Source organism: Heterodontus francisci, chromosome 31 (assembly GCF_036365525.1).
Source record: "Heterodontus francisci isolate sHetFra1 chromosome 31, sHetFra1.hap1, whole genome shotgun sequence".
Lineage (NCBI taxonomy): Eukaryota > Metazoa > Chordata > Chondrichthyes > Heterodontiformes > Heterodontidae > Heterodontus > Heterodontus francisci.
In genome coordinates, this window is record NC_090401.1 from 35,479,790 (window position 1) to 35,504,521 (window position 24,732).

The window sequence follows — 24,732 nt, forward strand, 5'->3', positions numbered from 1 at the left end:
TAGAACAGAAAATGCCAGGAACACTCAGGTCAATCAGCATCTGTGGAGAGAACAGATGAGTTAATGTTTCAGATGTAGACTTGAAACATTAACTTGGTTGCTCTCTTGACGTAATGTGTATTTCCAGTATTTTCAGTTTCTGTTTCAGAATTCCAGTACCTGCAGATTTTTTTCTTTTGTATATATTATTTTTGTCTAATTAGTCCTGTTGTCTAGACTTCAACATTTGAGCCTCTCTCTCTCTACACTTCAAAATGAGCAAAATGATCAGTGGGAGTATCGGGGTGACAGGTGAGACCAATGCATTTCAATGGCCAGTCTCAGTCTCCAGGTGTTGCTACCCACAGGAAATTTACTAAGCATGTTTATTAGATTCCTTCCTCCACCTCCGAGAGCACTGCAAACAGCCTCCAACAAGGTACATAAAGGCCTATTTCTAAAAGGTTAATAGACTAGAGACTTTGAGTCCATCAAGCGAGAGAGAGGAGCACGTCGGGAGGAGGTTTAAAAAGTGTGCCAAAAACTCAGAGTCGGAGACTGGAAACAAAGACAGAGCAAGAGAGAGGAGCACGGCGGGAGCAGCAGCAGGGAAAAATCGAAAAGTGACATCAGAGTGACATCACAGTCAACAGTGAGAGCAGGGAAACAGAGAGCCGCCGGGGTGAGTGCACAGATAAGCTTTTAATTTAATTTAAATCAAATATAGCATCAAACATCACAAGCAAGCAGGTAGGTGATTGGTTTGGGAAGAAGCTACCTGTTTGGTGTGTATCTGGAAAGTGATTAAGGTCCATTCTAATCTGAACTTTTAAAATAGTAAAGGAACTAGTGGTAAGCTTAATAAAGTATTTAAAAAAGGAAAATAAAATAATTTAGTTAATTAAAACACATTTAAGGATGGCAGGATAGGTGATGTGTCACGGCTGCAGCACGTGGGAGCTCCTGATCCAGGGCAAACAAGTCTGCAGCAAGTGTTTGCAGCTAGGAGCTACAGTTCAGAATCATTGAACTGGAGTCCAAGCTGCAAACACTGCGGCACATCAGGGAGGGGAAAAGTTACCTGGGCATTTTGTACCAGGAGGCAGTCACACCCCTTAGAATTGGGTCTTCTGATTTGGTCAGTGGTCAGGGACAGGAGTGTGTGGCTGCAGCTGAGGCAGGTAATGGGACCCAGAGGACAGGAGTGCAGGAGCCTCAGCCGTTGCAACTGTCCAACAGGTCTGAGGTTGTTTCAGCTTGTTTGGATAAGAGTGAGGGCTGCAGGGTGGATGAGCAACCTGACCATGGCACCATGGTACAGGAAGCCATTCAAGTGGAGGGAGAAAAAAGGAATGTAGTGGTAGTAGGGGACAGTAAGGGGATTGACACTGTTCTCTGCAGCAAAGAGTGAGTGTCCAGAAGGCTGCGTTGCCTGCCAAGGTTCAGGACATCTGCTCAGGGCTGGAGAGGAACCTACAGTGGGAGGGGGAGGATCCAATCATGGTCCATGTAGGTACCAATGACATAGGCAGGACAAGGAAAGAGGTTCTGCATAGTCAGTATGAGGAACTAGGCACCAAATTAAGTAGAACCTCAAAGGTAATTATCTCTGGATTATTACCTGAGCCACGTGCAAATTGGCATAGGGCAAATCAGATTAGAGAAATTAATGCGTGACTCAAAGACTGGTGAGGCAGAAGTGGGTTCCGGTTTGTGGGGCACTGGCACCAGCACTGGGGAAAGAGGTGGCTGTACCGTTAGGACGGTCTACACCTGAACCGTTCTGGGGCCAGTGTTGGAGTGAGCCGCATAACTAGGGAAGTTTAAACTGAATAGTGGGGGCAAGGGTTCAAATTTAGGAAGATATGGTAAATCAAGGAGTAGAGACAAGGCAAGACAGAAAGGTATTAATATGGGAAATTACAAACTGACTGTGACAGGAAGGGACAGAGCATACAAATCTAAGAGTAAATCAACAGATAAGGCCAGAGGTTACAAAAATAATAAAAAGGACAAAACTAAAGGCCCTGTATCTGAATGCACGTAGCATTTGAAACAAAACAGATGAACTGAGAATGTAAATAGAAATAAATAAGTACGATCTGATAGCCATTACAGAGACATGGCTGCAGGATGATAGATTGGGACCTGAATATTGAAGGGTACATGGCATTTAGGAAGGATAGAAAGTTAGGAAAAGGTGGAGGGGTAGCTCTGTTAATTAATGATGGTATTAGTGCAATAGAGAGGGATGACCCAAGTTCAGGAGACCAGGATGGAGAAGCAGTTTGGGTAGAGATGAAAAATCGTAAAGGCAAGAAGTCACTTGTGGGAGTGGTGTACAGGCCACCTAACATTAACCACATTTTAGGATGGTGCATAAAGGAAGAAATAATGGCAGCTTCTCAGAAAGGTACAGCGATAATTATGGGGGATTTTAACCTACATGTAGACTGCAAAAATCAGATGGGCAGAGGGAGCCTAGATGTACATAGAATGTTTTCGGGATAATTTCTTGGAACAATACGTTCTGGAGTCAACCAGAGAGCAGGCTATACTAAACCTGATATTACTCAATGAGATAGGATTAATGACCTCATGGTTAAGGCGCCCCTAGGTAGCAACAATTATAATATGATTGAATTTTACATTCAGTTTGAGGGAGAGAAGAGTAGATCCAAGACTAGTATTTTAAACTTAAATAACGGCAATTATGAGGGCATGAAAGCAGAGCTAGCTAAAGTGAACTGGCAAATTAGGTTAAGGGATAAGTCAACAGAGATGCTGTGGCAGACATTTAAAGGGATATTTCAAAATAAACAGAATAGATACATTTCAACGAGAAAGAACAATTCCAAGGGTGGGACCTGCCATCCGTGGTTAACTAAAACAGTTAAAGATAGTATCAGACTTAAAGAAAAAGCATATAGTTGCACAAAGATGGCTGGCAGGTCAGAAGATTGGACAGAATATAAAAAGCAGCAAAGAATGACTAAAAGATTGATAAGAAAGGTAAAATTAGAGTACAAGAGAAAGCTAGCTAGAATTATAAAGACAGATAGTAAGAGTTTCTATTGATATTTTAAAAAGAAAAGAGAGTTACCAAAGTGAGCACTGGTCCTATAGAAAGTGAGCCTGGGGAATTAATAATGGATAATAAGGAGAAGGCAGATGACTTTAACAGATATTTTGCATCGATCTTCACTATTGAGGATACAAGTAACACCTCAGTATTAACTGTAAATCAGGAAATGGAAGGAGGGAGGAACTCAGGAAAATTACAATCACCAGGGATTGGTACTGAACAAATTGTTGGAGCTGCAGGTTGGCAAGTCCCTGGGCCCTGATGGATTTCATCCTAGGGTGTTAAAAGAAGTGGCTAGTGAGATAGTTGATGCGTTGGTTTAAATTTTCCAAAATTCCCTAGATTTGGGGAAGGTTCCATTAGATTGGAAAATAGTGAATGTAACTCCTTTATTCAAAAGGGGAGGGAGACAGAAAGCAGGAAACTACAGGCTAGTTAGCTTAACATCTGTCCCCAGGAAAATGTTAGAAGCTATTAAAGACGGTATAGCAGGGCATTTAGAAAATTTCAAGGTAATCAGGCAGTCAACATGTTTTTGTGAAAGGGAAATCATGTTTAACCAATTTATTGGAATTCTTTGAGGGAGTTACATGTGCTGTGGATAAAGGGGAATCCGGTGATGTACTGTACTTAGATTTCCAGAAGGCATTTGATAAGGTGCCACATCAAAGGTTATTGCAGAAAATAAAAGCTCATGGTGTAGCAGGTAACATATTGACATGGGTAGGAGATTGGCTAGCTAACAGGAAACAGACCTGGCATAAATGGATCATTTTCTGGTTGGCAAGATGTAACGAGTGACATGCCACAGGGATCTGTGCTGGAGTCTCAACTTTTTACAATTTATATAAATGACTTAGATGAAGGGACCGACGGTATGGATGCTAAATTTGCCGATGACACAAAGATAGGTAAGAAAGTAACTTGTGAAAAGGACATAAGGGGGCTACAAAGCGATATAGACAAGTGAGTGGGCAATGACGTGGCAAATGGAGTATATTGTAAGAAAGTGTGAAATTGTCCATTTTGGCAGGAAGAAAAAGAAACATTATCTAAATGGTGAGAGATTACAGAGTGATCTGGGTGTCCTAGTGCATGAATCGCAAAAGGTTAATATGCAGGTATAGTATACAATTAGGAAAGCTAATAGAATTATCGTTTATCGCGAGGGGAATTGAATACAAAAGTAGGGAGGTTATGCTTCAGTTATACAGGGCATTGGTGGGACCACATCTGGAGTACTGTGTACAATATTGGTCTCCTTATTTAAGGAAGGATGTAAACGCATTGAAGGCAGTACAGAGAAGGCTTACTAGACTAATATCTGGAATGGGCGGGCTGTCTTACGTGGAAAGGTTGCACAGGCTAGGCTTGTATCCGCCGGAATTTAGAAGAGTAAAAGGCGATTTGATTGAAACATATAAGATCCTGAGGGGTCTTGACAGGGTGGATGTGGAAAAGAGGTTTCCTCTTGTGGGAGAATCTAGAACTAGGGGTCCTGTTTTTAAAAAAGGGGGTCACCCATTTAAGACAGAGATGAGGAGAATTTTTTTTCTCTCAGAGGGTCTTGAGTCTTGAGAATTCTCTTCCTCAAAAGGCGGTGGAAGCAAAGTCTTGAATATTTTATAGGTAGAAATTGATAGACTCGATAAACAAGGGGGTGGAAGGTTATAGGGGGGAGGTGAAAATGTGGAGTAATCAGTTCAGCCATGAACATATTGAATGGTGGAGCAGGCTCGACGGGCCGAGTGGCCTACTCCTGCGCCTAATTCGTATTCCATATAATTCTGACTTTATCTCTCAGCAGCCCTTTTATAAAGCCTCCTCCGCGTGGCTATTTTCTCTGCTCTATGATAGTTTGTCTCTCTCTAGCCGATATTAAACTTGGATTTTCCACCATCACCCCATCCCCTGCCCGGGTCTCTCCACCCTGTGTTTAAGGACGGATGCAAGCATCTTACAGTATCCAGTGCAGCGGCCCCTCATACCTGGGGTTCCGATTTCCATTCATGGAGCCCCTTCCTACACACGCTTGGTTTTCAGCGGCCTCTGACGGACGGAAGCGGCCGGCGGTGGGGTGACCCGGTTAGCCCTGAGATCCGGCTGCTTAAGGAGCGGTCTCCCGGTTGGTGCAGCTCTTGCCTCGCGGGGGCCGCAGCCGCTCTGCTCCGCTCCTCCCGGTAAAGGGTGGCTGTGAAACACCGGCGGGGCCTCTGGCCGGAGACGATCCCCAAACTCGGCAGGCTTTTCCGGCTGAAAGGAATCTGCTGCTCCGGCTGCCTCGATACCAACGATCACTTGGGCCCCGCGCGCTCTTCACTTTATTTTCCGCCGCTTTCGTCTTTTTTTCTTATCAGCTACGGCGTCCCCCCAACCGGAAAAACCGTCACCTAACCGCCGGAAATGACGATTACGGCCTGGGCTTAATTCGTCATAAATTTCTCAGGCGGAGGACGAAGCTACGTCAGCACGTATTTATTATGTCTGACGTCATCGTTCGCTTCCCCCCTCCTTAAATCGGTTTCTCGGGAACGGGCGCGTGTCTGTTTTTTTCAACGATGCAATTTTTGATTATCTTTCTCCTGTGAGAATTATTTTCCCTTTCGTTCTCTTTTATTTTACTGACACCGGGAAGAATGTGCATTTATTCGGCTTAAGTTTCATTACTGAATTCTATGTCGTTCGATGCACTAGGCTCAAAATAAGCCCAACTGCAGTCAGGTTTGCAATGGTAATCATTTTCCTTTCCAGCAAAGCCGCGTACCCTTCCTTCTCTTCAGGGCTTCTTCAAGCTTGAAATGGCTGTGCAGAAGGGTCGCTGCCATCTGGTTTATCGTCTGCTTGCATGGTTAGTAAAAGGACTTGCAATTATATAACAGGTTTCACGACAACTGGACGTTTTTACAGCCAACGAAGTACTTTTGAAGTGTGGTCACTGCTGTCATGCAGGACAGCCAATTTTTGTGCACCGCAAGCTTGCATAAATAGCAATGTGATAATGACCAGAAAATCTCTTTTTGTGAGGTTGATTGGGATAAATATTGGTCAGGCCACCTGGGATAAGTCCCTGCTCTTCTTCAAAGTAATACTATGGGATATTTTATATCCACCACAGTTGGCAGATGGGTCCTCAATTTAATATCTCATCCAAAAGACAGCACCTCCAACAGCAGAACACCCCCATTAGTACTGTACTCAGTATTAGCCTTGACTTCTGTGCTCAAGTCTTGAAGTGAGATTTGAGCCCAAAACCTTGTGACTTAGAGGCAAGAGTGCTACCGACTGAACCAAAGCATAATGCCAAACTCCACTTTTCATGCGCTGATGCAGTGGAAATGTTTCCTGAGAGTCAATAATAAATGTGTGACCCACATATCTATTGAGTAGTCTACTTATAATAAAAACAAAATACGGCAGATGCGGGGAAATCTGAAATAAAAACAGGAAGTGCTGGAAATACTCAGCAAGTCTGGCAGCATCTGTGGAGCCATAAACAGAATTAACGTTTCAGGTTGATTCCGCCTCTAGTTGTTCAGCAACAGAAACCTGACATATCCCAAGTGCGATGAGGAGATCCATTTTAAATAAGAGTAAAATCTCCACTCATAAAATAGAAACACCAAAAGTCATTTCATCCTGTCAATAATTACTGACCACTATTCCTATTTATTTCCTTAGCAATCGAGGTTGAGTTGGACTAATCAAATTACAAGCAGGAAAGGGGAGGGGGTGTGGGGGAATTCTTGGACCAGCTGGTGTTTTTTGAAGCATCTGCATATCTCAAGATGATGATAAGGCACTGAATTCTTGTAATGTGCATCCTAGCCCTTCTCAGGTTCTTGATCCATGTGTACTATCTAAAGCTTATGTGAATAATCTCTATATTTAATTATTATAATAATCCTCTAGATATACTAAACATATTTTGCTCTTTGCACAACCACATGGTGAAGAAGACCCAGACGTTCTCCAGGGCCCCTCTGAAAATGGCCATTAGGTGGTGTGGGCGAAAGCTCTACTTTGACTCTTCAGACAATATTCCTTGACTTCTGCTTTGGTACGTCACCACAGGTAAATTGGGTAGCCCAAGAGTGCCTGGATTGAGTGGGAGACTGCAAACTAATTGTGGACCTAGCACTTTTTTGCTACTTATACTGTGCTGGTGGCTTATATTTTAAATTATGATCTTTGTAGTAATGGTGTAGCTTTTCTGTTACTAGTTTACTCCCTTACTCTCCTGAAGGTATTGGCTTCTTAGGTGTCTGGATCCACAGACACTGATTGCCCTTCAGTGTTTTCCCCCAAGTAGCCATTCTTCTTGTGTGAATGATGAGAGTGACTGTTAGGCTGTTCAGCTGTTGGGAACCAACACAACTGCATCCAATCTGTCCTCACCCAATATTCATACGCATGCAATATGCAGCATGTTAGCAGTCAGCAAAAATCATGGCTGATTTTTTCCCTCTGTAATCTATCCAAATGTACCTCCAGATTGCCACACAGGCTGAAATGAGCTAACTCAGGACAAACTGGGAATTTAATCTCTGATTCTCTGGTTCAGCTTTACTTTGAGTAAGGATCTTTTTTTCTAAATCTCAATCTTAGAAAGGGAGTTTCCTTTAAAACAAAACAGCAGATTTATGAATTTTGTATCATTTCTTCTGGAGGTTCAAGAGTGAATTCCCAAAGCTTTTTCAAGTGCTATCTATGCCTTGGAATCTGACACATGAGGGAGTTTGAAGACTAATTTTAAAAACACTGTTTAGACAAAGCAATGCAACATTTTCCATGAGTAAGAGTTCTGCTCTGAGATACTATTAATATAAAAGAGAGGTTTGTGCTGTGTACAGTGATCATCTGATAGGGTTACAATGCATCTGGTTTTGGATACTTTAATTGAGTGGACTGTCCACAAATTGTTTGTGATGCAGAGACGTTGGTTATTAATGTTTTCAGAGATTTCCTTCAAAGAAAATGTCAGAACTCAAGCCATGATTGCACTTCCTAATCTGTCTCATCCTGCCCAAGGTGGCAACCTTATTATTTATTTACTCTTCTCTCCATTTATTTGCTGAGTTGATCCTCTCATTCTACCGGATGGGCTTGTTATAAAAGTTGCATTTCTGTATGCCTTTTCTGGTTTTTGTTCCAATTTTAAATATCAGTTTAAAACAATTTCATAACAAATACCAATGTTTAAATGTGCAGCAGTTCTCTTCCCCTACTCTCTTTCAATAATCACACTATGGGAAACATGTAGGGAACACATGCTAATTATTTGAATAAGCTGACCTCACGGAACCAGTGAGGTTAACTGAAATAAAAACAAAGTGCTGGGAAAACTCAGCAGGTCTGGCAGCATCTGTGGAGAAAAACAGAGTTAATGGGCTGCATTTTAAGGCGCCCTCCCCTCCCCTCCCCCCCCCAGCTGCAATGACATGGGAGGGGGGCAGGCAAGCTGTCGCTGGCAATGGTATCCAGCACCAATGTGCAGGCGCAATTTGTAAAGGGCTTACAGCCCTCAATGGACATTTAAAATTTAAAGGGCCAGGTAAGTTAAAGTTTCGCATAAAAGAATTAAATGACCTTTCAATGCATTTTCCCACCTCTGCCCCCCCCCCCCCCCACCCCATGCATTTCAAAACATTCCTGCCCTTTTGCCCCCCTGGAATTCCTATATTGAGAATTTGACCTTTCCCCCCCAAAGCTCGGCACCTTTGTCCTTTACCCCTTCCCATCGCCTCCCACGACCAATCTGCAGCGTTGTTACCTCGCTCCTCCTTCCCGCACAGAGAAAAAAAACCTCCTGCTTCCCCCCTCCCCACAGGTGTTGCGCCACGTTTCCTCGAACAGGGATTCGAAGGCGTGGCATTGTGGGCTGCCCGAATGAAGATCAGTGCAGCGGTTAAATCAGGTATGTAAATTAATTTACATATTAAAATAGGGTCCCTTTGCCAAGTGGTGGGGAGGCTGCCACGAGGCCTCGTTGTCGCTGCCGAGATCGGTACAGGGCCTGCCGCTGTCGGGGTTGGTAGTGGGCCTCTGCAGTACTGATCTTCATTGCCCCCCCCGCCACCGTTCCCGATGGTTTAGGGGCTTTAAAGTCCAGCCCAATGTTTCAGGTCAATGATGAAGGGTCTAAATAAATACTAGAAATAGCTTGAGAAAGTATATAATCAATTAGGTTATACAAGGTGAAAAGAGTGGGCAGTTGTTTTGGACATAATTTTTTAACTTATTTTATTCCTCCCTATTACTAGCATTTGCTTGCTGGGAGAAAGCTGAGCTTGGAGGTTCATGTGTAACTTCTGTAAATACCACTCCATAATAAACAGACATCAACTGGTTATTATTAATGATAGTAGTTCTGCATGGGGATTGGTATTGGGGCTGTTGCTCTTCATCTTTGCTGCAGTACAACAGTAACTACACTTCAAAAAGTACTTCATAAGCTGTAAAGCATTTTGTAACATCCTGAGGTTGTGAAAGGCACTGTATAAAATGTTAAGTCTTTAAAAAAATTCTTTTATCAATGATCTGAACCAGGCATAAGGCCCACTCTCAGCCTTTGGAGGCGCCAGTGCAAATGTGCGCCACTTGTTTGTAACGAGAGGAAATTGAGGTGGGATGGTCAGGAATACCCTCTTGTGCTTTATCATCATCACGGCACTGGTCCTATTGCAGGTGCAGGTGCAGGCTCTGCTCCTTGGGATAAGTCCCAGGAATCTTGCAGCACTGTAAATGAGGCAAAGACCTGGTGAAATGGATCTCCACCATCTTTTCCTGACCTTTGTGCCCCCGGAACACACTCCTTGGAGGCAAAGGCCAGGAAAATCAACTCCTGGATGTCAAGAATCAAAATAACCCCATCCATATGGAAAATTTGCATGCACTTTATTCAACATTGCCATTATAAATTCCTGTGTCCACATTTACCAATGTAAATTTATCATGCTGCAAATACATTCTCCGGCCAGTGGTGGCGATCTAGCACAATTAACATCTTGCTGCTCTTCAGCTCATACTGCAAAGAAATTCATATACTCCAAACAACTCTACTTCTCTGCTTCCCAAATTGGCCTAAAGTTTCCTAGTTAATTATAAAAATAGTGGCAGTATTATATGGACAGAATGTATGACCTTAAATTAGGGACTGAATTACTGTGTCCTCTGGTCATTAATACGCAAAGTTCTAACCCCATTTTTCTTAAAGACAACAATTGGTCTCGATTCCCACGTGCAACCCCGTTGAAGATTGAAAAGTAGAAAATAATTCTCATGCGTTCAGATCCTCCTCAATAATTTCTAATTCACTAATGCAGCTAACAGTAGCTTTGTGTACTTTAGTTCGGTCGACCTGTAACTTAAGTTATAACAAGCCCATATCCCACTGAACTCTCACTTTAATTCAGTGCCCTGGATTTTCTGGTGGTAATGATGGTAAAACTGTCAGTATTTGCCATCATTACTCCACTGAAACTGACAGCAATTTCTGGAGTTCACATATGTGCAGTGAAATATGGAGATCCAGAAATTGCTGTCAGTGATTCTATGCTTCTGCAGAGGATGCGCTGTTGAGGTTTCCCCTGACTGCAATTAGAAATCATTGAACTGATGAGAACTTCCACTCTTAGTCTGGCAGTAAAAATCCTTATAGAAGTTACTTTGGTAAATGAGATGTAATTGGGTTTCTAACAGTGCATTAAATTCATAGTTACTGCTAAACAGCTTCGAAGAGTAATTTTATAGTTGTTGAATGTCGAATATTTCCATTATAAGAAATTTCAAATATTTTTAATTTTTTTTAAAGTTTGTAATATTTTAGCTTCAACCTTAATTCTATTTGTGTATCCTCATCATTTATTTCACTGTCTATAAAACTTAAAAATTAAAAGTTAGGGGAGTCAGTGGTTTTTACTTCCTGGTTTGCTGTCTATGAGAATACTTCAGTGTGATTGGCTGCTTACCTGGCTTGATGATATCACTATTCTTGTACACCTGAAGAACACTTTGACTTGGTACCAGCTTCAAACTGACGTTGGGAAAGGGGAAATCCATGCCACAGATAGCTAAATATTTGTGGGCAGCTTTCTTTGAGGTCAGTGGTGAGCACCATTGCTTTGGCGCTGACCACAAAATCCAGCCCACTGTTGTTACATGTTATTGTTCTATATTCAGAGTTATTGGCTTTTGTCTGGTGATGTTACCTTTTTTTTGAAACTTTTGGTCAGCTTTTGTTGAATTCCTAGGTTGGCATGTATGATAATGGAAGGAATTGTCAACAGTGTATTAAGCAGTATTTACTCACCAATAACCTGTGACCAAGCTCACGTGGGTGTTGCCAGGACAACTCAGCTCCACCATGCATTGGTCAAAAAAGTGGACACAAAAACTGAATTCCAAACGTGAGGCAAGAATGACTATCCTTGGCATTAAGGTAGTGTTTGATCAAATGTGGCACCAAGGAACCTTAGTAAAACTGAAGTAATTCACCGCTATTCAAAAAAGGAGGGAGAGACAAAACTGGGAACTACTGGCCAGGTAGTCTAACATCAGTCATTGGGAAAGTTGGAATCTATTATTAAGGAAGTTTTAACAATGCACTTAGAAAATCATAGTATGATCAGGCAAAGTCAACATTGTTTTACGAAAGGAAATTAGTGTTTGACAAATTTATTAGAGTTTTTTGAGGATATAACAAGTAGGGTAGATAAAGGGGAAACAATTGATGTAGTATATCTGGATTTCCAAAAGGCATTTGATAAGATGCTGCACAGAGGGTTAATAGGCAAGATAAGGACTCATGGAGTTGGGAGTTATATATTAGCATGGATCTTCTTCTTTGGCCTCCTTGTCTCAAGAGACAATGGGTAAGCGCCTGGAGGTGGTCAATGGTTGGTGAAGCAGCGCCTATAAAGGCCAATTCTAGAGTGACAGACTCTTCCACAGGTGCTGCAGATAAAATTGGTTGTCGGGGCTGTTACACAGTTGGCTCTCCCCTTGCGCTTCTGTCTTTTTTCCTGCCAACTGCTAAGTCTCTTCGACTCGCCACACTTTAGCCCCGCCTTTATGGCTGCCCACCAGCTCTGGCGATCACTGGCAACTGACTCCCACGACTTGTGATCATTGTCACAGGACTTCATGTTGCGTTAGCATGGATAAAGGATTGGTTAATGGACAGGAAGCAAAGAGTAGGCATAAATGGGCATTTTCAAGTTGGCAGGCTGTGACTAGTGGAGTGCCACAAAGATCGGTGCTGAGGCCTCAATTATTTACAATCTACATTAATGACTTAGATGAAGAGACTGAGAGTAATGCATCCATGCTTTCTGATGATGCAAAGGTAGGTGAAATGCAATTTGTGAGGACGCAGAGAGGTTGCAAAGAGATATGGACAGGTTAAGTGAGTGGGCAGAAAGCTGACAGATGGAGTTAATGTGGGGAAGTGTGAGGTTATTCACTTTGGTCATAAGAATAGAAGAGAATTTTTTTTTTTTTAAAGTGTGCAACTTGTAAATGTTGATGTTCAGAGAGATTTGGGTGTGCTCGTACAAGGAACACAAAGTTAGCGTGCAGGTACAGCAAATAATTCGGAAGGCAAATGGCATGTTGGCCTTTATTGCAAGGGGATTGGAGTACAAGAATAAATTAGTCTTACTATAATTGTACTGGGTAGCTCAGTTGGCTAGATGGCTAGTGTGTAGTTCAGAAAAACACCACCAGTATGGGTTCAATTACTGTCCTGGTCTGAGGAAGGCAATGGGAAACCTCCTTTTATATACCCACTCCCCTAGTCATGCTCATGCTGTGTACAGTTTTGATCTCCATATTGAAGGAAGGATATACTTGCATTGGAGGCAGCACAGTGAAGGTTCACTAGCTTGGTGCCTGCGATGAGAGGGTTGTCCTATAATGAGAGGCTGAGTAAATTGGGCCTATATTCTCTGTAGTTAGAAAAATGAGAGCTGATCTTATTGAAACATACAAGATTCTGAAGGGGCTTGATAGGGTACACAGAGAGGTTGTTTCCCCTGGCTGGGGAATTTAAAACGTGGGGCACAGTCTTAGGATAAGGGGACAGATCATTTCGGACTGAGGAGAAATTTTTTCACTCAAAGGATTGTAAATCCCTAGAATTCTCTACCCCAGAGGGTATTGGATGCTCCATCATTGAATATATTTAAGGCTGGGATAGACAGATTTTTAGTCTCCCAGAGAATCAAGGGATATGGGGAGGGGGCAGGAAAGTGGAATTGAAGCTATGATCATACTAAATAGTGGAGCAGTCTCGATGGGCTATCTGGTCTACTCCTGCTCCTATTTACTAAGTTCTTATGTAATTGGGAGAGGGGAAGGGTGGGTCGGGGGCAGTGACTGTAGCTATATCTGTCACAAAGGAAGATGGTTATGGTTGGTGGTGGCCAATCATCTCAGCCCCAGGATATCACTGTAGGAGTTCTTCAGGGACATTCCCTCCATTATAAGGTTAGAAGTGGGGCTGTTCGCTGATGAATGCAATGTTCAGCTCCATTCACAACTCCTCAGATAATGAAGCAGTTCACGCCCACGTGCATCAAAACCTGGATAATGTCTAGGCTTGGGCTGATAATTAGCAAGTAGCATTTGTGCCATGCACTGACCATCACCAACAACAGAGCCTAGCCACCTCCCCTTAACATTCAATGATATTAGCATTGCCAAGTCCCACACCATCAATATCCTGAGATGGGGGTCATTGTTGACCAGAAACCCGGAACGTTTACATGAATGCTGTGGCTAGTAGAGCAGGCAGTGGAATACTCTCTACTTGCCTGAATGGGTGAAGTTGCAATAGTCCAGGAGATTTAACAGCATCCAGGATAAAGCAGTTTCCTTGATCGGCAGCTTATCCATGAGCCTAAAAACCACCCTCTCCACCACCAGTACTGTGGTTGCAGCAGATATTGCAGTAACTCGCCAAAGCTTCTTTGACAGTACCTCCCAAAGCGTCAACCTCCACCACCTAGAACAAGGGCAGCAGGTACATCAAGTTCACAAACCATCCTGACTTGTACATACATCACCATTCCTCCATCATTGATTTACCAAGTCTTGGAAATTCAAACCTAACAGCACTGTGGGAGCACCTTCACCACACTGACTGCAGCGATTCTAGACAAAAGCCTACCACCACCCTCTCAGACCAACCTGGGATGGGCAATAAATGCTGCTTGTGCCACCGATGCCTATGTCCCAATAATGAATAAATATTCAAAAGACATAGTATTTACACCATAGAAGCAGACCATTTGGCTCAACAGGTCCATGTCGGTGTTTATGTTCCACACAAGATGCATCCATTCTTCAGCTCACCTCATTAATATATCCTTCTATTCCTTTTTCCTCATGTATTTATCTAGCTTCCATTAAATATATCTATGTTAATCACTGTAACTACTCCTTGTGATAACAAATTCCACATTCTAACTGTCTCTGGGTAGGTTCTCCTGACTTCCCCATCGGATTCTTTGGTGACCATCTTATACTTATGGCCCCTAGTTCTGGTCTCCCCTGTGACTGGAAATAGAATCTGTACATCTACCCTATCAAACCCTTTCATAATCTTAAAGACTTCTATATTGGATAATTCCTCAGTCTTCTCTCTTCTACAGAAAAGAACCCCAGCCGATTTAATCTTTCCTGATAGGTATAACCTGTCAGTTCTGATATCATTCTAGTAAATTTCTTTTAAACCTGCTCCAGTAGCTCTATATCCTTCTTTATAATATGGAGACCAGACATACTCACAGTACTCCAAGTGTGGTATTACCAGGGTTCTATACAAGTTTAAAGTAACTTCTGTTCTTCTCAATTGGGGGCGGCAGTGGTTAGCACTACAGCCTCACAGCTCCAGCAACCCGGGTTCGGTTCTGGATACTGTCTGTGTAGAGTTTGTAAGTTCTCCCTGTGGGTTTCTGCGAGGTGTTCCAGTTTCCTGCCACATCCAAAGACTTGCAGGTTGATAGGTAAATTGGCCATTGTAAATTGCCCGTAGTGTAGGTAGGTGGTGGGGATGTGGTAGGGAATATGGGATTAATGTAGGATTAGTATAAATGAGTGGTTGTTGGTGGGCCGAAGGGCCTGTTTCAGTGCTGTATCTCTCTATGAATCTAATTCTATCCCTCTTGAAATTATTTCCAGTGCGTTACTTAAAAAAAATTCTTAACCTGCATCGCTACCTTTAATGAATTGTGTACCCCCCAGATCCTCTGCTCCTCTACCCTACTAATTTTCCGAGGAGTATGTGGCCGCCTTATTCTTCCAATTACACACCCATTCTTCATGTTTACCGATGTCTTCCTATATTGTCACTGCTTCCTCTCTGTTAGCTATACCCCCCAATTTGGTGTTGTCCACAAATTTTGAAATTGTGCTTAAGATTCTGGAAACCAAATCATTTCTGTAAATTGTGAACAGTGGTTCCAGCACCAATCCTTGTGGAACACCACTTCCCACCTTTTGCCAGTCTGAGTAACTACAATGTGTTGACTACAGTGATTTCCATTGATTTAAGAACATAGCGTATAAATAGATTAAAATGGACCTATGCTTGGAATAAGCAGGTTCACTTATGCTGCTTTTATAATGCAGATTTGATACTAACTGCTTCAGTGATGTTAGCTAGTAATACCAAGCTACACTACCAGCTTCGCACTGCTACATAAGCAGGAAAAAGCAGGGCTCTACACATATATGAACAGAGCTGTATGCAGCAGCATCATAATGACATACATTTTTAATGTTCAGAACAGACGAATGGTTTGTCTGTAATAACAGTCCACATAGAATCAGAAAAAAAGTTTAAAAAGATACTGTAGCTCCAATTTTGGTTATACTGCAGTTGGTGTAAAACCCCAGGAGTGTCAGATTAGCACTGACCAAAATCTTGAATGGCTTCAAACTTAAGCTTTGCATCTTTGTGTCGCTGCAAGGTCATCATAATTACCATATGGATAAGTTTGAGATATAATTTTAGTATTCAAGTTCAGTTCCAAATAGCCAACTTTGTTAAACCCTTATAGTTCTTACATATACAATCCCTTTCTGTTGTTTGATCTTGTATAATGTAGATTGCATAATTACTTAAAAGTATGATGTAGTATGTAATTGAATAATTGCAAAAAGCAGAGTTCTCCCAATGGTCTAATGAATAAAGACATTGCCCATAAAAAATATCGCGATTGATATATTCATAATTTTCACATGTCATATTGTGGCTGCTTTATGCTTTCAACACAGGTGAAAGAGATTACCCTCTAAAGCCTTAACCTGTGACATTGTGGGTAAACTGCCTGACTCCTGGAGAAGAGAAACATAAGCAGACACTGCCATTCAATTGATCTAGGTTTTCTAATTAATACTGACAGTAATCCATTAAAATGGTTTACCATCAATGTTACAGCTGGAAAAAGTAGACCATTAAGTGCATTTTTGGAGTCTTAAAGAAGCATTTCCACTGTAGAAATTTTACTGGGGAATGTCACAGCACAGGTATGATAAGGCTAGTCCCATCTTTGCTATATATTGTATTCTGCATAAGGTTTGAATCTGCTATAGGATTTTGGTTGGCATTTCTTGAAGTGATATGATTGATCAGGAAATTTGTCAATGCCATTCTGAATTATTTCATGTTGAGAGACATGAGTCACCTTTGGCATATTCATCACAGTATATTTTACATCGTGAAATTGTGTGTGAGTAGCTAAACTACTAAGAAAATACCTCTTCAGTGTAGTTTCTGAAAACTTGATTTCAAAATGTGTAAAATGTTTCTCAAAGATCTTATATAATTGGTTTTACAGATGGCTTTCAAGTTGCCCGTTTCCATTTGGGTGAGCTAGGTGTCTTATTTTAACTTCTAGTTCTGTCCTTTTCAGTGAAAACAGATGCTTACTCTGGGATGCTCAATAAAATTACTTTCAGAAGTTGCTTCAAATCACTTTTTATTTCTTAAAAAAAAAACACTTGTGCAGCAAGGAAAAGGAACATTGAAAATTATAAATAGAGTTAACTTCAGTACATTGGTTCAGTGTAAGAAAATAAACCACTCTGCCTCAGTAAATACTTGAACATAACTCTCAACACCAAGACAATTGCCTTAGCTAAATACAATTATTTTTAAAACAAGAATAGCTGACATGGCCTGGGGCTCAGCCTCTAATTTCACAGGACATGAAGTCAGATGGTAGGATTGATAAATTATCAGCTTACTGAGCAGTGAGAATTTGACGTACTAATCACTTCAGAATTCCTAATTGTAGATATTTCTAAAAAGATACCATTTAACTCCTGCTCGAAACAAGTGCCCAGATTATCCTTCTCTCTCTCTCACCAATTTTGTACCCTCCTCCTGAAGGCACTAAGTTCCAGTTCCACAAGCCCAAGTTCACCCTTTAGGCTATTTGATTGTGAAGGGCACCATAGTCAAGCTTTATTGTGTTGCCCACACCCTCACATTTCTAGCATGTACTGGTGGATAGTGACCAGAGCAGGAATCCCAACCAACTTTCTCCTTCCTAACTCAATGGCACTGACTTAATTATAGTACCCAGTCAGGAATAGCTTACTCAACACAGCCTATTTACTGGATAAATTTTGAGTCATTGGGGAAGCCCCATGTCCTTTTCAAATGACACACACAAAAGAGGGAATGGTTTCACAATCTTGCTAGTTATTCAGCCGGTTCAATCAGCCAGGATTAAGGAAGAGGTGTCCAGCCAAAGACTCTTTGTAAACTCTTGCTCATTATTAAGTCTCTTGTTAGAATTCTGCAATTTATGGCAACAGGGAGAATGAATATTGTGCACTTTTAAAGTTAACTTTTTGCTTTTCTTTTTGTACATTCCTTAGCTGAGAGGTTAACCAGTGAGCAGCTTCCAGGCTTCTGCAAGTGCCAATTTCCAAAACATAACTGGGAGAAACAACAGTAGCCCAGCCTAATTCTCTAATTTTCCCCTTCCTATGTGGCCAAGCTAAAAATTAGGTACGTACATAGAAACAACATCCTGTGACTCCAGCAGGCAATGCATTCCAGCAGCAACATATTTCATCTGGACTTCCTTCTCCAGTACATGTTAAATTTTGTACAATTTACACAAAAGTGATTGTAAACCAAGTTTACAGAATTATTTTTAAGCACATTAGGCATAAGTGTGGTATAAAACAAGCTTCCACTGCATCATGAGGTTGACAATCTCTATCTTCTATCACTCTCTTGAAGGTTAAAACCCAAGTCTGTCCTGAATCGATCTTATTAGCCCTTACTCTGTTGGCTCAGACCATGGAGTGTCAACTGTTCAGGGCTTCCCATCTGTGTATGTATTGGCTGCCAACTAGTTCCTGCACTACCAGAATGGACTGAGCTGGAGTTCAATTGTGGAAGATTTTGCTAGGTCTGGGAGCTGCCAAACAAAAGGTGGAGAAAACAGACACACTTTGGATAGCATGCAGAGTTGAGACAAGAATGTCATTAATATACAGCTCCATTATATTCAGGTATAAAAGACAGAGACAGAGAGCGGAGATAATGTGGTCTTCCTCCAGTGGATGCAAATTTTAAACTTGCATCTATTTCTAAGGCAGAACAGTTGGTTTTGGTGCAGTTGTTTCAAATGGGCTTTTAAAAAGTAAAAGGTACAAAAAGCTCCCTTGGACAACTGTTGGCAAAGGCAGTCTGAAACTGAACCATATAGGCTTGATGATCCTAGATTTAATTTTTAGATTGTGCTGAGTTACTGGATTTCAGTCAGGACAGGGCAGATCAGACAGGGTCTCATTCCTAATTGCTATGGAGTGACTTCTGCAAAATGAGTTGGTATAAACTAAGTAAGAAGGGGATCCTACATGGCTCTCGTCCCGATATTTGAATAGCTTGTCAATGCTCACGTTCTTCATTCAGATGTAAATAAAGGCACCTTGCGTGAGATATCAAAGGACAGCCAGCAGCTTTGAACCATATCCCAACAAGTCAGCACCTTAAGAGGAGGGGTGAAAATTGAAAGAAGAATGTGGGTGAAGTCAAAAAATTTGTAAGCCAAGTAAAAATCCTGGGCTGTGAAATGCTCCTTAAGGCCTTTCTCGTGGTTCCCTCCCACTGATTACATTTGCATCATGTTTTGATGACAGCCATATTTACTCCGTCCATTCGTAGTGCTCCAAGTATTGACATGAAATTTAGTGTTATTGACAGGTTTTTCAGCTGAATTGTGCTTTGCTTTGGATTGTTTTATTCCAGTGCAAACAGTGAATATAAAATTATGCCCCCATATGCAGACTAAATCTTAAAGCATGTATCTTGGGAGAACTACTCTACTTGCCTAGGTGTACAATCATCCCATTTATAATAAAATCTATATATAGGACTGAGTTGTGCAGTAAGTTAGAACATTTCACTTGTATTTCTGGGACCTGAGTTCACATGAGGCCAGCTATAAGTAAATTTGGGCCAGTCCCAACTTAGTGCCAAGTGGATGAGTCATAGCACAAAACCCACCACAATTCTATCTGGCAGTTCCACTTGTGTGGTTGGTTTAAGAAATGCAAATACAAACTGTAGAGGAGGGGAACTCTTCTGACGCTGAGGTTCATTCACACCATCAGGGAACAGTGCAGGGAGCTTTTACAGTGCATCTTCTTCATATGATATCTGCCCATAGTACTTTATGCTGATGCGTGGTGGTTGCAAAAATATCTGGAAAATCTTCTATTTACTAGCAGTGAAATCTCTCATCTTGAGTACAAAACCACCTTTTCTTCTTTTTAAAAATGTAGTGGGTATGTAAGAGGAATAAGGAGGCTACAAATCCCGCTAAGGACTAAAACAAAGCATTTAAAACAAACTATAACAAGCATAGCAATAGTTCGGTTTACAGGAGAAATACTCAAATCATTAATGCCCTTTAAAGAGATTCAAAACTAAGCTTTTGGTTCATCCATATCTATTTCCAAAATAATTAGCGGCTTTGGAAGGGAATTACCGTGGGAGTTCAGCTAGTGTACAATTCTTTTGTTGGATAGCTAAAGATTATTCAAAGAACAGCAACTCTTAAAAGAACTCAGCTCTGTTTTATTCATTCAGCTGTCTGCTAAAACTGAATCTATAATCTACTTGGTTCCTTGCTGCCATTTTGAACCACTTCTGGAGGGCTGAGTGGCTTACGACATCAGTAAAAATGAAGTGCAGCCATCACAATGTTTAAGGTTCTTAATGCGACATTTTAAAAAAATAATTTACAAGAGATCCCTTTTTTCTGCCTCAAGTTCAGGACTTCTATTTTTTTCCATAAATTCATAATAACTTTCAAAGTCCAGACTTTGGAAAGTGACCACATGATAACATTAAGATTCCTTTAGACTGTGTAAATACACAACTTTCTGCACTTGTAAAAATGAAACTCAAAAGAACAATAAGGAATGAGACATCACAAAAAACAAACAGGTTGAGAACTATTGATATGTTTTGGTGCCAACTTAGACATATGCATGAAAAAAATTCTGGCAAGTCTAACAGACTTACAGGTTCGAATAATCATAAGTCCAGGCACTAAATTGAGAAGTTCAGCTTTGGACCTATGGGATTTTTCAACCCCCGATGATGTCTATTGAAGTAATTGCTTTATCGACCATTTTCTTTTATCAACGTCTCTAAAAACTAACAGGAGTTTGGCAGTGGTGAACGTTTGCATTTTACATTAAAAAGTTATCAATATATTGCATAAATACGTGTAAAAAATAAAACTTGAATGTGAAAACTGTTTTCTTCATGTAGAATACTTTGACCTCTTTTCTATAATCTGATTGGTCAGTCTTTCCCCGTCCATTAGTAGTTCATTGAAAGCTACACCTTGTAAAATATATGTTGATCCCTTCCAACCTCCAAGACATATTCAGTGGAAGATGCTTAAATGTTCTTGTATGGCTGCTTTTGGTCCAGAAGGCTGGCAGGTTGAGGTGGCCGAACTATCACACAGTTAAGCGAAGTACATTGTGCGTAAGGTGTCCTGGTGAACCTGCACAGCTTTCGCAAGTGCCTGGGGATCCCGTCCATTACTCTGTCCAGAGATATGGCTGCCTTCTCCACTGTAAACAAAATAACAATAAACATAATTCTCCTTTATTTACCCACTCTAAAACCTTGTAGATTAGGATCTCAGCAAGTATTTATTTACATAGAGCATTATTAACAGCTGGAACAGGTTAAAGGGCAGGCGAGTAGAGGACAGGGCACTTGACTCCTTTAAGAAACAGCTAGCTATATACTGTAACAGGAAGATGGTATTTTGAAAGAATAAAATCCAATGAGCCAAAGCACATTCGACCGAATCTATATTATCAAATGTCTCTGGAAAATCTTCCCCCAAGATGCCCCAATACATTCTTAAACTTCCTAGCCTATAGGTTCTAATTGCCACAATAACTGTACAACTGTTGAATGCTCAAATACACTCTCATTATCTTTGGTGCCCTCACCCCCAGCAAAACCATCCTTGTTGTTACCCTGGAAACTATCCCCATCTTGGTTTCAACCTGTCCAAAGGATGCAAACTTGAGGACATGGCACACAACTAGCTTAGATTTCCATCGCCAGATCTGACTGGACCACAAGTAGGCATTATCATCTGTCAAAATCACCCATTGCTCCAGAGGGCAAAGATAACTCCAGTTTGGGCTGATACGTGACAAGCAACATTCAGCAACACACAAGTGGCAGTCAATGACCATCTCCAACAAGGGAGAATCTAACCATCCCCCCATGATATTCAAAGACATTACCATTGCTGAATCCCCCACCATCAACAACCAGGATCAGCCATGTAAATACTGTGGCTACAACAGCAGGTCAGAGGCTGGGAATTCTGCACCAAATAACTCACCTCCTGACTCCCCAAAAGCCTGTCCACCATCTACAAGGCACAAGTCACAAGTGTAATGGAATACCCCCCACTTGCCTGGATGAGTGCAGCTCCAACAGTACAAGAAGCTCAACATCATCCAGGATAAAGCAGCCCATTTGATTGGCACCCCATTCACCACCTTAAACATTCACTCCCTCTACCGCCAGCACACAGTGGCAGCAGCGTGTACCATCTACAAGATGCACTGTAGCAACTCGCCAAGGCTCCTCCGACAGCATCTTCTACACCCGTGACCTCTAAAACTTAAAAGAACGGCAGCAGGCACATGGGAACACCACCAACTGCAAGTCACAAACCATCTTGACTTGAAACTATATTGCTGCTCTTTCGCTGTCGCCGGTTCAAAATCCTGGAACTCCCCCCCTAACAGTACAGTGGGTGTACCAACACCACACAGACTGCAGCAGTTCAAGAAGGGGGCTCACCACCTTCTCAAGGGCAATTGGGGATGGGCATTAAATGCTGGCCTTGCCAATAACATGCATATCCCATAAACAAATAACCACCAACTGCCTCCTTAAATCACCCTCCCTCACACTCCTCTCCACCCTCATCTCTCATAAGAAACGAGAAGAGCTCATGGGATTTCTTCAGCACCATCCCCAACACTAGTTCCTCCCCTTCTCACCATGCCAAATATTCCCCAAGGAACCACATACCCTCATCCTAAACCCCCAACTCACTCACTCGTTTCACTCTGACCTAGCCCATGCCCACTCCAAGTTCATGTCGTATCTGGGATCCATCTCCTATTCTCTAAACTGTTGACTTACTCAACTTCCCTTCTGGCCCTCATGCTCGTTGACATTGTAAATACCTCACTTTTCAAAGCTCACTTCCTCAAAAACCCACCCATGACCCATCTGTCCTTGCAAACTACCATCTCCTCTCCAACCTCCTGTTCTTTCAAAGTTCTTGAATGTGTTGTCAGTGTTCTCACTTTTCTCACAAAACCGTATGTGACCTCCTCCAATTAAGTTATTGCTCCTCCCTGGCACTGAATCAGCCTAACTAAAGTCATGAATAATATCCCCTCTGACTGTGTCACAGCAATATCTGTCTTATCTGGAACAGGCAACAGATTTTTTTCTCCTGTTAAATTTGTCATATTTTCATTGATGTCGTACTCAATGTAGTACTTCCTTTGCATTTTGACTTCCAGAAGCTTGAGAGCCTCAGAGCTTTACAATGAATCTGTTCATTCATTAAAAAAATTATGTATCAGTGATGCAGGAGGAATAAAAATCTCCAACAACTGATGGATTGAAGTAATGTATGAATAGACAATGAAAATATATTCAGAGAAAAGTTTAACTGCTTGGTCCGAAATATTTCGACATTCAATTGACAGTTTTATAGGAAGCTGCAGATGATCATATGGATGTTGGAAGAAGGTAGCTGTGTTTGTGTGTGGGGAAAGCTGAGTCATAGTTTACTGACAGGAGGAGAATACAAATTCCCAAGACAGACAGAGATTGACATAAACAATTTCTATGGGAATTGTTGCAGATCAACAATTCAAACCTGATAACAGCTGCAACACCTACAAATCCTCTCTCTCTCATTCTCTTTTTTTGAAATTTCATATAATTTGCATTAATTACTTTGACAATAGCAAAGATGACTACCAATATCTGTTCCTATCAACAGGTGAAGGAAAACAAACTCAAATTGCCCTATGGTAGTGTTGATTAATGCTCAAGACCATGGAATTGTAGGACATGCACTCATAACTCCACACGCACTAAATTGTTTATCTCAGTGATGTGCAGGCTCTCACCTCCACAAAAAAGACAAATATTTAACAAAAAGCTTGCTTATAAAATCACCAGAGAAAGTCGCCCATGGTCCACTTTCTTGTGAGACCAAGTGCAATGCAGAGGCCTAAGATAATCATAAACATATCACGGCACCATCACCAACCAGTTCCAAGCTGGACTCAACAAAAGAAGCAATACATGTTTTTATATTGTGCAGTAGTAAATACATACAAACTGATGAATTAACTTACAGCAATTATTCAGACTATTTCCCATACCTGTCATGTTCTTTGTCCACCAGGTGGTATCTTGCCCTGAATGCCACCAATCTGGCATAATAGGCTGGTGCCGGAATGGAGACAGAGCGTGTACACCGCACGTAAGTGTGACACAGCTGATAGGTCAGGATCTGAAGCTCATCTGCGGTGAATCGATTATCGTCCCACAAGACGTAATAATGTGAAGGTCTGCTGGTGCCCTGCAGTTGTAAGGAGTGAAACTATGATTTTCAATTAAGATAATAGCACTGAAAAAGCATACTGAAACCTACCTCTTCACCATGGTGCTGTATTTAATGCAAGTATCTTTAGGGATCAATAGCTTAACTCCAGAAGTCAGCTGTCTCTGTTTCATACTTGCACTGACCAAAACCTTTTCAGACCCCCACATCCTAAGAAAACTCAAACTCTTGCCACAATTTGGAAATGTTTTTGACATGCCCGCTCTTCCCTTTCCTCCTACAGAAATAAATTATAAAATTGGAAAACAACCTTCATTCCAACAGCAGCAGAGTATGCCAGACTAGTAGCATTAAAAGCAAGATACTTCCTAATGGACAAAGAAAATAACAGCTAAGGACAATGATCCATATAACTGGTATAAAACTACCAGACGAATGCTTCCCACTGGGCTAACACATGAAAAATGACCGCTTAGATAAGATATTGGAGTCATG

General features: G+C 41.5%; 2 protein-coding genes and 1 long non-coding RNA gene across 12 annotated transcripts in view; 1 reads left to right on the forward strand and 2 right to left on the reverse strand.

Moving 5' to 3' along the window:
* The window catches only part of LOC137347144 (protein argonaute-3), a 154,186-nt gene extending 148,733 nt beyond the window's left edge, over positions 1–5,453 (reverse strand). For all 4 annotated transcript variants that reach the window (XR_010968872.1, XM_068011287.1, XM_068011286.1 and 1 more), the window contains exon 1: positions 5,053–5,453. Coding sequence is in view for 3 of the 4 variants with exons in the window: in XM_068011287.1 (XP_067867388.1) it covers positions 5,053–5,075 (23 nt within the window). In the remaining variant the exon portion in view is untranslated. The remainder of the gene's footprint in view (positions 1–5,052) is intronic.
* Positions 5,454–5,576: 123 nt separating this feature from the next.
* LOC137347148 (uncharacterized) overlaps positions 5,577–24,732 on the forward strand; it is a 55,366-nt gene continuing 36,210 nt past the window's right edge. For 3 of the 5 annotated variants that reach the window (XR_010968876.1, XR_010968874.1, XR_010968877.1), the window contains exons 1-2: positions 5,577–5,912; positions 7,018–7,135. This is a non-coding gene — a long non-coding RNA (uncharacterized lncRNA). The remainder of the gene's footprint in view (positions 5,913–7,017; positions 7,136–24,732) is intronic. The other 2 variants (XR_010968875.1, XR_010968878.1) reach the window with 1 other exon arrangement.
* LOC137347145 (protein argonaute-1) overlaps positions 17,072–24,732 on the reverse strand; it is a 132,869-nt gene continuing 125,208 nt past the window's right edge. For all 3 annotated transcript variants that reach the window (XM_068011291.1, XM_068011290.1, XM_068011289.1), the window contains 2 exons: positions 24,056–24,255; positions 17,072–21,181 (listed from right to left, as the gene is read on the reverse strand). In XM_068011291.1, the coding sequence (XP_067867392.1) occupies positions 21,073–21,181; positions 24,056–24,255 (309 nt within the window). In that variant the 3' untranslated portion in view covers positions 17,072–21,072. The remainder of the gene's footprint in view (positions 21,182–24,055; positions 24,256–24,732) is intronic.